This window comes from Tamandua tetradactyla, chromosome 3 (genome assembly GCF_023851605.1).
Source record: "Tamandua tetradactyla isolate mTamTet1 chromosome 3, mTamTet1.pri, whole genome shotgun sequence".
NCBI classification, from domain to species: Eukaryota; Metazoa; Chordata; class Mammalia; order Pilosa; family Myrmecophagidae; genus Tamandua; species Tamandua tetradactyla.
The window spans coordinates 176464593-176478224 of record NC_135329.1 but is presented as its reverse complement, the minus strand read 5'-3'; the positions used below and the strand labels follow the sequence as shown (position 1 = coordinate 176478224).

General features: G+C 35.6%; 1 protein-coding gene across 2 annotated transcripts in view; it reads right to left on the bottom strand.

The window, feature by feature from the left end:
• Positions 1 to 13429, bottom strand: part of CDK15 (cyclin dependent kinase 15) — a 93704-nt gene extending 80275 nt beyond the window's left edge. For both annotated transcript variants that reach the window (XM_077152006.1, XM_077152007.1), the window contains exons 1-4: positions 13307 to 13429; positions 12442 to 12591; positions 12130 to 12224; positions 5654 to 5733 (exon numbers count right to left, since the gene is read on the bottom strand). In XM_077152006.1, the coding sequence (XP_077008121.1) occupies positions 5654 to 5733; positions 12130 to 12224; positions 12442 to 12591; positions 13307 to 13429 (448 nt within the window). The remainder of the gene's footprint in view (positions 1 to 5653; positions 5734 to 12129; positions 12225 to 12441; positions 12592 to 13306) is intronic.
• Positions 13430 to 13632: the final 203 nt, after the last annotated feature.

Genomic DNA, 13632 nt, shown 5'->3' with positions numbered 1-13632 from the left:
GGGCTGCTGAAATAGATATATGGAAACTGTGAATTTTGCCGAGTAATTAATGGGGATTTTATATGAAACAGTTGGCAATGTTTAAAACATTTATTTCATGGTATTGTTGGTATATTGTTTGCCTCGTGCATCAGAGAGATCTGAAATGCCTGCAGCCTCAGATGTGTGTGACTTAAATGTGGGAAGGAAAGGTCTTTCTTCTAATTTCAAGGCTACTTCATAATCTTCACAGCAGTATATAATATCTGTTCTGCAGCCTAATTAGCTGAGGGATACAAAAGTCAACCAAGAAAGGGTAAGACCTTAAAATCAGAGCATTCTGATTCCTGTAAAGTTACTGTTTTTATAATTTATGTATTCTCAGTATACTTAATTTTGCTTTTCATCAAACTAAAGACACAAAGATAAATTATGTGAGGCCACACAAATCAGAATGGAATTTTTCTATTTCTGAAATACTTTTGTAATGATGATGATGATAAACAAAAATAATAATAGTAGCTGACACTCAATGAGTGCTTACAATGTGCCTGGTGTTGTAAGAATTTAATACATATTGACTCGGTATGAACATGAGAACAACCAGGAAGCCAAAGAGAATGCTGAGGAAAACAACATAATCTGAAAGGTCAAGAAAAATGACCCATGAAGGAATTTTATTCAGCTGGTGTTAAAAATGCAAAGTATTACTCTTTTATGTTTTATTCTACATGTCCAAAAAAAGGTATCTTGTATGGCTTACTGGCTGGATATTAAATGAGATTTAATCTGATTCTTATACATTTAAGATATTTAATAATTTAGAATTTTCATCTGGCAATGATTTAAGAATATTTAATTTCTTGGATTGGTTAGTCCCATTGGGGGTTGTGATCTAGTAAAGTTTTAGGAAAAGTGATGCTTTGCAAGTGTACGTGGTTATGATGTTTTGATATTATTCTACTCTGTTCTGCTTTAGTTGGGAGAAAATATAATAGATGACGATAACAAGGAAGAATGAAGCTGACTCTCAAAGTTCTAAGGTGGCTCCACGTAGTGAGTGGCAGGTAGCCAGAGCCCTCGCCAGGCAGTACGTGGCTTTGTCCCCATCCGTCTCTTTGTATCTCCAGCATCTAGCACGGTCCCTGGCATGTGGTGCTCAAGAAGTGCTTGTAAATTAGTGAAGACCAGGCCAGTTGTAATGAATTTATACAGGATTCAATAATGGACACAATGCCCACCCCCAACTCCCAATGGGATATTGAATAAAAAAGAGCTTGTAATCCCCAAAGTTATAATGTCTCTGGCCTGCGTGTCACAAATCAAGTCAATGGGTCAAGTTATGCATTCCAAGAAAATAAATCATCTAGATAAACATAGATAATGATTAGACAACTATTTAGACAAAGAGTAGACAAGTAATTATCCGATTTATTTGGAATTGTAATCCTGATCACATACTATCATTCTGGCATTATTTTGCTTTACAAACATGTAACAATGTTATTTGATTGCGTTCCAGAGAGGACTTTTTACTAGCCAGAGCCTGTCCTAATCTATTTGCAATAACCAGAGGCTCAGAGGTTATAATCAAAGTCCTTCTCCATCTTACTGTATGACCTTAGAGAGCCTCTTTTTGGCTCGATTTTCTTATATATGGATTGAGAATAATTACTCTGTAATGATCTTAAGATAGTCTCAGCTGAAACTGCTTCTAATTTAAACATTGCAATTACCGGTGCTGTAGAATCAATTTTAGAATCAGAATTGATGAACATACATTATTATATATTATTTTCCTTAAAATGTTTCGCTTTTGCACTTTGCTAGTGTTCATAAAAAACATATCATAAAAAGAGATTCAATTTTGTTTTTACTGATGCTAAAGGAGAAATGCTTGAGTTAAGCAATTTCAAATGTATTATAATGAAATAGAAAGGATTTTAAGTAGAATATATATGGATGCTAATACTAACAGCTCTGATTACTGGCTTTATGTCAGACAAGTTACCTAACCTCTATGAACCTTAAATTCATTCATCTCTACAGTAAAAAACAAAACATTTTGTCTCAAAAAGTTGATGTAAGAGTTTTTGTTATTTTTTTAAAAACAGTTTTATTTATTCATATACCATACAATCCATCCAAAATGTACAATCAATGACTCTTGCTATACTCACAGTTATACTTCCATCACCACAATCAATTTGAGAACCCTCTCATTGCCCCAAAAAGAAAAATCCTATACTTTCTATAGCACACTATTATTGACAACATTGGCATTGTTACAATTGATGAAAGAATATCTCAATATTACTATTAACTATAGTTCATAATTTGCATTTGTTGCATTTTCCCCCCATACCACCCTTTATTAACATCATGTAATAGTGACATACATTTGTTCTAGTTCATGGAAGAACATTCCATGAACTAGTTCATATTAGTGAGACTGTACATTATTTTTCCTTTTGTATGTGGTTTATTTCACTCAATATAATGTCTTCAAGGTTCACCCATGTTGTCACATGCATCAGGACCTCATTCCTTCTTGATGTAAGGGTTTTAAAAAGATTATGTTAAAAAAATACCAAAAAAAGATTAGCTATATGACTGCTTCCTAAACAAATGCTGCGAACAGGCTGAAAGTCCTAGATTTTAGCCAAAAACTGACCATTTATAAAAATATATTTTACATAAGATATTGCTATATAGCTTAAATAAAACTAGCAAGCACTGCTCTTCTATAAAAAGTAAACTATTAGCCTATTCAAATTAAAGTTTGTTCTCCTAGTGTAAAAAAATAAATATTCTCCAAGTTATTCTACGGCCAATTACAAAGGATTTTCTAAGTTGCTCGGAAGGAAGGCTGTTGACCTTTTTTTATTAGCAAAGGAATAAGGGAAGGAAACATGTCTTATTTTTGTGCAGTGCCAAGTACCTAGCAGTAGCACAGTGGCTGGCTATAGTAGATACTCCATAAATATTCTTAGGATGAATGCAGAGACAATATATGACTTTGCTGACTCAGACAGATTTGGTTTGAATCACGGCTCAGCCCTTTATTAGCTATGTGATTTTGAACCAGCTGAAGTTTCCGCATATACAAAACTGAAATGATAATATCTATCTCCAAAGGTTGTTAAGAGAATTGAGAAAGGTAACACATGAAAAGTACCTGGCACATGTATCAAGACATGTTTCCTTTAGTGCGCTGCATACTTTTGCTAATTTCATATTACACATTACAATCAAATAGTCCTCAAATGACCAGACTAATAAACTGCCACATGCATTGTACTTTCATAGAGAGAGACCATACACAGTGAAATCCTACTCAATAAATCTCTGGCTGCAGAACCATCAGAGCAGCCAAATGTTTCAGAAAAAGTAATTCCTGCTTCAAGGCTTTTTAAAGAAGGTGCATTACTCTTTCAGTGTTTTCTGCATGTGGCTTTCAGTTGCCTTTTTAGCTAGTGACCCTGGATTTTAACTAATGAATTCCAGCTGTTCTTATTTTGCCTTCCAGCCCTTCTCATTTAACCTCCTGTCTCCCTGGTCTCGCAACCTTAAAGTTCTTGCAGGAAAAAAAAATGGGACAGTGCCAAAGTTTTCAAATGAGGCCTCATATCTTCTTGAGGAGAAATGACTCCTCTAACAAGGACTTTCAGCTTTTACACTGTTGGAAAAAGAAATACTCATTGTTGGAAATTAGATGCCTAACTACCTCCTCTATGTCAAAAAATCCTTTTGTGGTTTTTAATATTATACAAGCAAAGCATTTAGTAAGGTAAGTCCATAAAACAAACCAAGGAAGTCCACATTGAATACTGAATGTAATTGCAAACACCTGTGATGGAGAGGCAATTCCTCAGTCAATATGCAATAAAAAGAACATTCAGAATACAGAGCGAGTTCAGATACAGTTTTTCTGAACCATGCTGAGAACCATCTGTTAGCAAAACTGGCAAAAGGTTTCACTGTAACAGTCAAAATGTCAGCCTGAGAAACTTGGCTGTGGACAAATCTGAGCAAATCTGGCCTCCATAATCGGCAAGCTCAGGTGCAGGAAGGCAGCTCCTTGCAAAGGCAATCCTGGTCCAGAGACCCTTCCCTTACGCTGGTGACCTAGGGATTGCTACAATGTCCAAAAACACTCTTTAACCTATCCACACATCTCTTTCCAAATCTGATCATCCTTTCATGGAGGACCACTAATAGCTAGATTAGTAAATGCAGTGTCCATTAAATTAAACACTTAAAACCAGGCTGTCCTCCAGAATGCACCTGAGCCTACCAGGATGCATCCCCAGCTAAACCAATAACCATTTGGCCCTTATATTTGAATTAAAAAACATACATTTCCCATGGGCTCTGAAAGACTTTAGAAAATGGCATTAAATTCAGTTATAAACTCATTTTCTGAATTGCTTTCTCCATGCCTGTTTGCATAAATCACCTAGAAGCTCGGTTCAAAATCTACTGACTCCATTAGCCACACTAAGAATATCTTGTTCTCCTTAGTTTACAGGGCCTTTTCTACCTCTATTGTAATACTTATCATAACTTGAATTATCTGCTCTGTTAAGATTGACAATGATTTATGACAGAAATCAGGGTTTTTCCTTTTCATCTTTCAGCTTTGCACATAAGTATGAACTCAATAAAGAAGAGAACTTAAAGGGAGAAGAAAGTAAGACCATAGATGTGCCATTTCTCTGAAATGGATATCAGTCCTATTGTCATTTCAAATGGGTCATGCAGGAAGGTTAATAAGTTGTATTTTACTGATATATGTTCAGTGTTAATTTTTCCTGATTTTTAAATCATAAATCATTAGTTATCTTCATGGCGAACAAGACATCACCAAAGGAGAGGACTAAGAAGGGAATGATAATAACAATGGCCAACATTGGTTGAACTCTGAAAATGGACTCTGTGGTAAGTGCTTTATATGCATTTTCTCATTTAATCCTCATAACAATTCAACAAAATAGGTACTGTTTTCATCCCCTTTTGTAGTAAAAAAAAAAATGAGTCTTTTATAGATAATCTAGCCAAGATCATATCACAAGTAATTGGCAGACCTAAGATTCAAACCATAGTCCATCTGACACCAGGTTCCTCACCAGCTTTGCCAAACTTCCCAGGAAAGAGAGAAAATAGATGGACAACACTAAAAATAGAGAAAACAAAGTTTTTCAAGTGCTATCTAAACAATATGCTATTTTCAGTCATATTGCCCACTGAGAATTTGTGTTATTATATTATTATATATTTTTCTCTTTTGCATAGATTTCCTGGGAGTAGTGTAATATAGCCTTCGCACCTAGCACAGGATCAAACACACAAAAGGTACTCAGCAAATTACTCATTGAATTAATAGTTCTGGTCAAGGAAATATAATAGCCATGTATCTCTTTAGAAATATGAAAGACTAAGTGCTATATCGAAACTTGGTATTTTATGCATGATTTTTCAGTAAACCTACAACTTCTCTAGAGAAAAGCAAGAAGCAAACAAACAAAAAAACCCTAGGTGCTAGGTTAGGTGCATGGTTTAGGGTCTAAACCATGTAATAGACTCAACGTGGTTTTTTGTTTTTTCATTTGTTTGTTTTTGCCAGAGCGAGGACTCAAAATAGATTTCTTGGGTCCACTTTTACTGTTCTTACCTTCCCGGATAGCTGTAAATGGTACTCCTTCCTCTGCATTCATGCTGATGACTTTCAAAGCCACTAGTTGTCCATTTATCCTGTAAGAGTGGGAGGAAAGGAAACACACTTATTGACATGGTTGGCAGCAGCATTCATACCAATGATGGACTAAAAAAAGCACTTTTCCTTCGAAATATATTCCAGCATATGAATCTACAATTATCTCAAAATAGAGAGTTTGTAAAAGTTCATATTTATATATTCCAAAACATTTTCTTCTGTTTACCAAAATGATTGTGTGTGCCATGTAGAAAATTTAGAGGATATGTGAAAGCAAAAGCATAGAGAAACATTCACTAAATTCAACCTCACAATATATTGATGTGCACCTTTCCTTCTCATTCCCTTTGTTTGCATATCTGAGCAATCCTTATTTTTCATGTGAATTATTACAGAGACCTCCTAATAGGTTTCCTCCTAAGTACACTTGTGCTTAGTCTATTCTCAACAGAGTAGCCAAAGACATCCTTTATTATTATTTTTATTAAGGAAGTTGGAGGTTATAGAAAAATCATGCATAAAATGCAGAGGTCCAATATACCAACATATTATTAACACTTAACGTTACTGTGCTATTTTGTCACAATTCACGAAAGAACATTTCTATTATTGTATTATTAACTATACTCCATAGCTTACAACAGGGTTCACTGTTTGTGTTGTACAATCCTACATTTTTTAAAAAAAATTTTATTCTAGTCACATATAGATGACCTAAAATTTCTCCTCTTAACCACATTCAAATATATAATTCAGATCATACATATTTGTCGTTTTGTGTCTGGCTTATTTCACTCAATACGAGATCTTCAAGGTTCATCATGTCATTGCATGGATCAGAATTTTATTCCTTTTTATAGCTAAATAATATCCCATTGTGTGTGTGGGATATTTTATTTATCCATTCATTAGTTGATGGACACTTGGGCAGCTTCCATCTTTTGGTAATTGTGAGTAATGCTGCTATGAACATTAGTGTGTAAACATCTGTTTGAGTCCCTGCTTTCAATTCTTTTGGGTATATACCTAGAAGTCTGGGAATGCCTGGTCATATGGTAATTCTGTATTTAACTTTCTGAGGAACTGACAAACTATCTTCCACATTGGCTGCACCATTTTTTGTTTCTACCAACAATGAATGAGTGTTCCTATTTCTCCATATCCTCTCCAATACTTGTAATTTTCCATATTTTCTAACAGAGCCATTCTAGTGGGTGTGAAGTAGTATTTTATCGTGGCTTTGATTTGCATTTCCCTAATCAAATGAAGTTTGAGTATCTTTTCATGTGCTTATTGGCCATTTGTATATCTTCTTTAGAGAAATGTCTATTTAAGTCTTTTGAATTTCCTTTTTAAATGAAAGTCAAACCATGACACTTTTCTGTTCAAAATCTACCATTAACTCTCCATTTCACTCAGAATAAAAGCCAAATTCTTATAGTGGTCTCCTAGGTGCTACATTGTCTGTCACAACCCAACATTATCTCTAGCTCCTCATCTGCATCATCTCTCCCTTTATCATTGTTTTGTAAGTTCAGTAAGCTAAGTGCTCGGAAGACAGAAGATTTAACACATGCACAAAAAACATACATACAGGGGGGTGCATGGTCCAGGAACTGAAGTCGGGTCTCCCCCATGTAAGGTGAGCATTCTACCACTGAACTACCTGTGCATCCTATATTTTTTAATACTGTGAGATTCATACCACATTGTTCACAACCTGTTTTCCCCATTTAACATTTCTCTTATTCATTCTTATACAATGTGAGAAAATAATGATATAATATTTCATCATATAAATATATTGCAATGTATTTAACCAATTCCAAATGCTTCTAGATTGTTTCTAACATTTTGCTATTTAAAAAATACTGTGATGATCATATTGTAGATAAGTCTTTTCATACCATCCCATTGATTTCCTTAGGTATGGGGTGGAATTGCAAAATCAAAGAGTATGCACTGCACAAGTTTTTATTGCGTTCCCCAATTTTTCCACCATGTGATCATATTACGAACTGGTCATTAAAGCTTCCATTTAGCCACTCCCTCATCAACACTGAGCAGAGTTTTGTTTTGTTTTGTTTGACTTACTTTTGTAGAACAGATTTGGATTTACAGAAGAATTAAGAATAAAGCATAGAGAGTTCCTATATATCTCACACCCAGTTTATCCTATTATTAACATTAGTTTGGTACATTTATTATAATTAATTGTTGAGATATTATTACTAACTAAAGCTCATCATTGTTTATTCAGATTTCCTTACTTTTTTTACCTAATGTTCTTTTTTTTTATTCCAGGATCCTATCCAGGATACCGCATTACATTTAGTTATCATGTCTCTTTAGGCTCCTCTTAGTTGTGACAGTTGCTCAGACTTCTCTGGTTTTGACGATTTTGGCAACTTTCAGGAGTACAGGTCAGGTTTTTGTAGGATGCTCCACTATCGGAATTAATCTGATGGTTTTCTCATGATTAATTGGGTTTATGGGTGTTTAGAAGGAAAACCAGGGAAGTAAAGAACCATTTTCATCACCTCATATCAAGGGTACACACTGTCAACATGATTTGTGACTACTGACATTGACCTTGATTACCTGGCCAAGGTAGTATTCATCAGATTTCTCCACTGTAAAGTTACACCCCTCCCTTCTCCCCCTTTCCATACTGTACTCTTTGGAAGGAAGCCACAATTTGCAGCCCATAACTAACAAGTGGGGAGGATACCTGAGTGAGGAGTATTTGTATAAAGTATTTGGAATTCTTCTGTATGGGGGATTTGTTTCTTCTCCTCCATTGATTAAGTTTATTTACTTCGATTAGTATGGAATCATGGATATTTATTTTATACTTTGGGTTAAATATTACTTTATTTTGTTGTTCAAGTTCTCCCAACTTTGGCCATGGGAGCTATTTCAGTTGGTTCCTGTGTCGCTTTGATATACCTCCCTCAATGCGGGGTTTACTTTTGGGGCATAGTTTTTATCTTCACTTTTTTGGCTGTTAGTTAAAAAGGATTATCCCGTTTCCATTTTTATTTTTTTAAGAACTTGTGAAACTCACTTTTCATGTGTATTGCCCTTTTCTATTCTCTTTGATTTGCCTAGTTCCCCACTTTTCTATTAGAATATTTTGCATATACTTTTCACCAATTTCTTTTATATGCCTTATCATGTCTTTGAAATTTAGAACTTCAATTTTTTATGATGTTTGGTATTTTTCCAAGTTTTTACCCCAGAACATGCATGGCTTTGTGAAATTCTTTCCCTTAAAAAATTTTTGGTCAAATAATTTTAGAAAATGCTATATATTACTCTAAAACTTTCTTAGATTGTCACAGGACACATTAACATTTTTAAGATGCTGAGAACACCTACAATAAAAGATCACATTTGATTTTGTTCAAGGGTTCCCTGCATTGATCTGACCTTTATAAAATATCTATTAAAGTGTCTCAAACTTAGAGCTCCCAGAACATACTTGGATAGATGGGGCTGCATGAGCACTTCCAATCTTCCCTTATGGATTCTAACTTGAGCATATGCATAAATAGGCCTTTCTGACCCAAAGGTTACAGAGGGATTCCTGTATCTTTTCTGGTTCTTGAATGTTTTCTTTTTCGTTTAACTCTGTTAATTCATGTGGTATATTAACTTTTGCCAAATCTCTCACAATTGTTCCAGCTCCATTTACTGGACTTTCTTTTTTCTGCTGATTTGAAATGCCACCATGATTATATATTAGATCTTAATTTGAATTTTCTGAAGTTTCCATCATGTTTCTTTGACCTGTCTATTTGCAACAATTGCACTACAATATTTTAATTATTGTAGCTTTAAAATATATTTACAATTCATTAAATTGTAATTTTTTTATTGACTTTTAATAAAAGGGGATTTATTTCATTAGTTCTTCAGGGGAAAGGCAGCTAACTTTCATCTGAGGTTCTTTCTTACATGGGAAGGCACAGGACGATCCTGCTGGCCTTCATCTCCAGGCCTCTGGGTTCCAACAACTTTCCCCGGGGTGAGTCTTTCAGCATCTCCAAAGGCCTGGGCTGAGCTGCGAGTGCTGAGATGAGGAATGCCGAGCTGCTTGGGCTGTGCTACATTGCACTCTCTCATTAAATTTTAATTTAATGTAGAGAATCATTGACATCTTTGCACTATTAGATTTTCCAGTCTAAATATTCTGTACCTACAGTGGTCTCCAGAAGGGCTGACTAGACCCTAAACATTCCCCCTCCCCTAACTCCGCCCTGTCCTTGTCTCTTTCCACTCTCTCCATTCAGTGCTGGGCCTACCCCAGCCTCAGGGATGTTTTTCACTGGCTGTTCCTTTTGCCTGGAGTTCTCTTCTCATATACATGCAGTTCCTTCGGCCTCACTAAGGCCTCTTAAGTGAGGGCACCTCTCATCTTCCTGGTTAGAATTATAATCCATCACCCACCATTCTGGTGTTCCTTATCCCTCCTCCCTGTTTTATTCTTTTCCACAGAATTTCTCACTGTTTGGCAAACTCAGTATTTTAGTGATTTGTATATTATCTACCTTATCCCATTAGAATGTACACTCTAGAAGACTAGGAGATTTTTGTGTATTTAACTTTCTGATATATTCTTATTGGCTAAAATAGAAAGAGATACATGATATTAGTAAATGTTAGAATGAATAAATTCCCTTTGGCTCTTCTCCAATCCTTTTATGTCCCTTAGTAAATCTTTATATAAATCCTGTCCATTTTTTAATGCTAATGATTATCATTTGATGCTATTTTGAGTGTAATTTTCCCTCATAATATTTTCTAAGTGATTATTTCTAATACATAAGACAACTTCTGATCAATATATTTTGATTTCATAACTGATCATCTTATGACTTTATCTTACTACTTTTAAGTTTCTTAGATGATTCTTTGAGGTTTTTGGGGGTAGACAACCCTATAGTCTACGAAGCTGATATTCAGTCTTGATTTTTCCTATTGCATTGGCTAGCACATTTATGATAATCTTTAAACAATGAGGATTAATGGGCATTCTTGCCCTATTTCTATCTTAATAGTCATTAAAAATAAAGTATGTGGGCTATTGATTTGAAATAGATATTCTATGTCATAATGAGGAATTATCATCATATTCCTATTTTTCTGAGAATTAAAAAAATAGTAATTGATGTTGAATTTATCAAATGCCTCTTTGGCATCTATCTCTGATATTTTTAAACTTGTCTTTAAATTATAAATGTAATGCCTTTATCACAGAGAAAAAAGTGAAAAGTTTGAGAGTGATTTTGCTCCCTACACCCCAGTTCCAACCACTAGAAGTAATTATTGTTAGCGAACTCTTGTGTGTCGTTCCAGATTCTTCTATACACAATCAGATTTATGCATATACAGTATAAGAGTACTTTTTTCTAAATAGGATCATAGAGTACACACTGTTCTTTAACTTACCTTTTTCAAATTATTGGAAATCTTTTCATACTAGTACATCTATCTCATATTTTAGATGGCTGCATACTATTTCATTGTATGGTAATTATTTAGCTAGACCCCCATAAATCTATATTTGTGACCAGTTTTTTTTCTATCATAAATCTTGTGGCAATGAATACACTTCTACATATATGTCTGTGTACTTGGACAAGTATTTCTAATGTATTTTCATCCTATTCCTAGACTGAGTTCCTTGAAGGAAATATTTTTATAATCTTAATTCCTAGGATAGTCTATTGAATTGAATTAAATCCTGTCTCTGAAATATAAATATAATCAGAATTATATTTCCTCTCAAATTCTGCATTAACAGGTAAAAAATAATAATGCAGGTACTAAGAGAAATAATATAATATTTGATCTTGTAGCATTTACATAAAATATTTTAAATTAACACAATTGAGCCATTATTTTTCTCCATGGAAGTAACTTTAAAATTAAACAAATCAGACCTTCCTAATCACCCCACCCTAACTATAAGACAGTACAGCTTGAGTGTCTTTCATATATGTTTAACAAAGTCTGTTGTTTATGAAAATGTGTATATTTAAAATATTTTGTGAGTATAAAAAACTCAGGATTTGTCATTCTTTGCATATATTATACTTTGTAGAAACTGACGTGAGTTTCTACCATATGGTTAAGTGCAAGAATGAAGCAGCAGACTCATGGAACACCCTTTAGAGGCACCTCATCAACTGCATTTCATACCAGGCTGAAAAACAGTAATGGCTCTTTGGGTCAGCAGTAGAAAAAGTCTATTGAATGAAAGGTAGGAAAGACTGATAAAGGGTTTTAATTGAGACAGGGCAGATTTGTTTTTCTTTCGAGGCCATTTAAATCATCCTCTCCCTATTGATTATCATGCTTTGCACAGGTCTGAACGCTGGGGTGGGACACTCATCTCTAATATCCCTTCCCAGCTCTGAGTCACTCACCTGCTAATTCCCTTGTAAACTGTAGCATAAGAACCTTCACCCAGCTTCTCCAAGTTCAAATAAGACGAGGCTGCCCCAAAAGGGAGGCTCTTCCTCTGCTTAAGGAGAATGGGGAGGAGGGAGAGATGAGGAAGAAAATAATAGTACTTTTTTAGTGGTTACACCCCCCCCCACTCACTCCCTGGAAATTAGACAGCACTGCCTGAGTGTACTCAGAGAGGCACACTCAGTAATTGCCCTGGGAGTAAGGGCCAGCCTCTCTAAACCAGCACACATTAAATTCTTCATGATCAGCATCAGCTGCTCACTCACCCACTGAAAACCCTGCCTCAGATCCTCTTCCTGAAAAGAATCGCTGTTACTCCTTGGCCTTTTACTCTTGAACTTCCGGGCACGAACAGCCTGAAGTCCCCTGGGGTGAAATGAAGTCATAGAACATGATGCTTCTTTTAAGTCTGTTAGCTAGAGGGGGAGGGGAGGGGGTAAGAGAGAATGAATAAAATTTATGCGAAGTCAAGATTCAGTGGCCGGCATAAATCATTTTTTCGTTTGCTTCATTTTCACTCTTCAAATGTTTTCTAAGCTTCCTACTCCCCAAAAGGAACCGTTCCTGAAAATCAGATGCCTAAAACAGACCAAAATGATATTAATTACTGAAATCCGGCACCTTTTCTTCACTTGAAAATGTTCTGACACTTGGGTTAACCTCAATCTCGTTGATGGATGTTTTCTGATTTTTCTAACTCAGGCTTTTTCTCATGTCCACTTCATTTATCTTCTAGTATGGTATTGCTCACAACCATTAGCTAATTTTTGAATTTTGAATATACAACATACCAATACTGCAGCTTGCTCTTTGAGGCTCAGTTCTGTAATTTAGTAACCCAGAGATTTTGATAGACTAACTGCTTTCTCTGCCTCAAGTCAAGGGAGCTTTCGTGTAGCCCAGAGCATAGGATTATTTCTCCCTCTTGTTTTACAAGAAAATCTCCAAATTTGATAACAGCAGCCATAAATTCTCTGTGACTTTAATAGAATTTCCTCTTTATTGGTTTAGACCTACCGCAGGGGGAAAAAAAAACAAAACGAAAAAACCAGACCCTGCATATGAAGAGAGAGTTTCTGAACTCTTTAGTATATCAATAGAGAAAGATGCTCCTGCCTGGTATACAAATACCTGGAACGCAGCTTCCATCATCACGGGTGGACTGCTCCGACGGCTGTGTGCCTCGCCTCCCTGCGAACCCGGGTAGCAGCTGCATCCAGGCTGTAGAGTCTTTGCACATAGCTCTTGACCCATAATCTTCCGGGTTCAGAGAGAAAACCCACACTTGAACCTCTTCCCTCTGCCTCTCCCGTCCTCGTTCGCTCCCTTTTTTGCCAGAGGTCAGTAATGCTGGAGCTTTCATATGACTCACATGAGGGCTCTGCCTGGAGCAGCCTCATGACTTCAGCAATTTTCCCTTATCAGTGCAAGAAACTGTACATTTGAAAGGCTGCTGC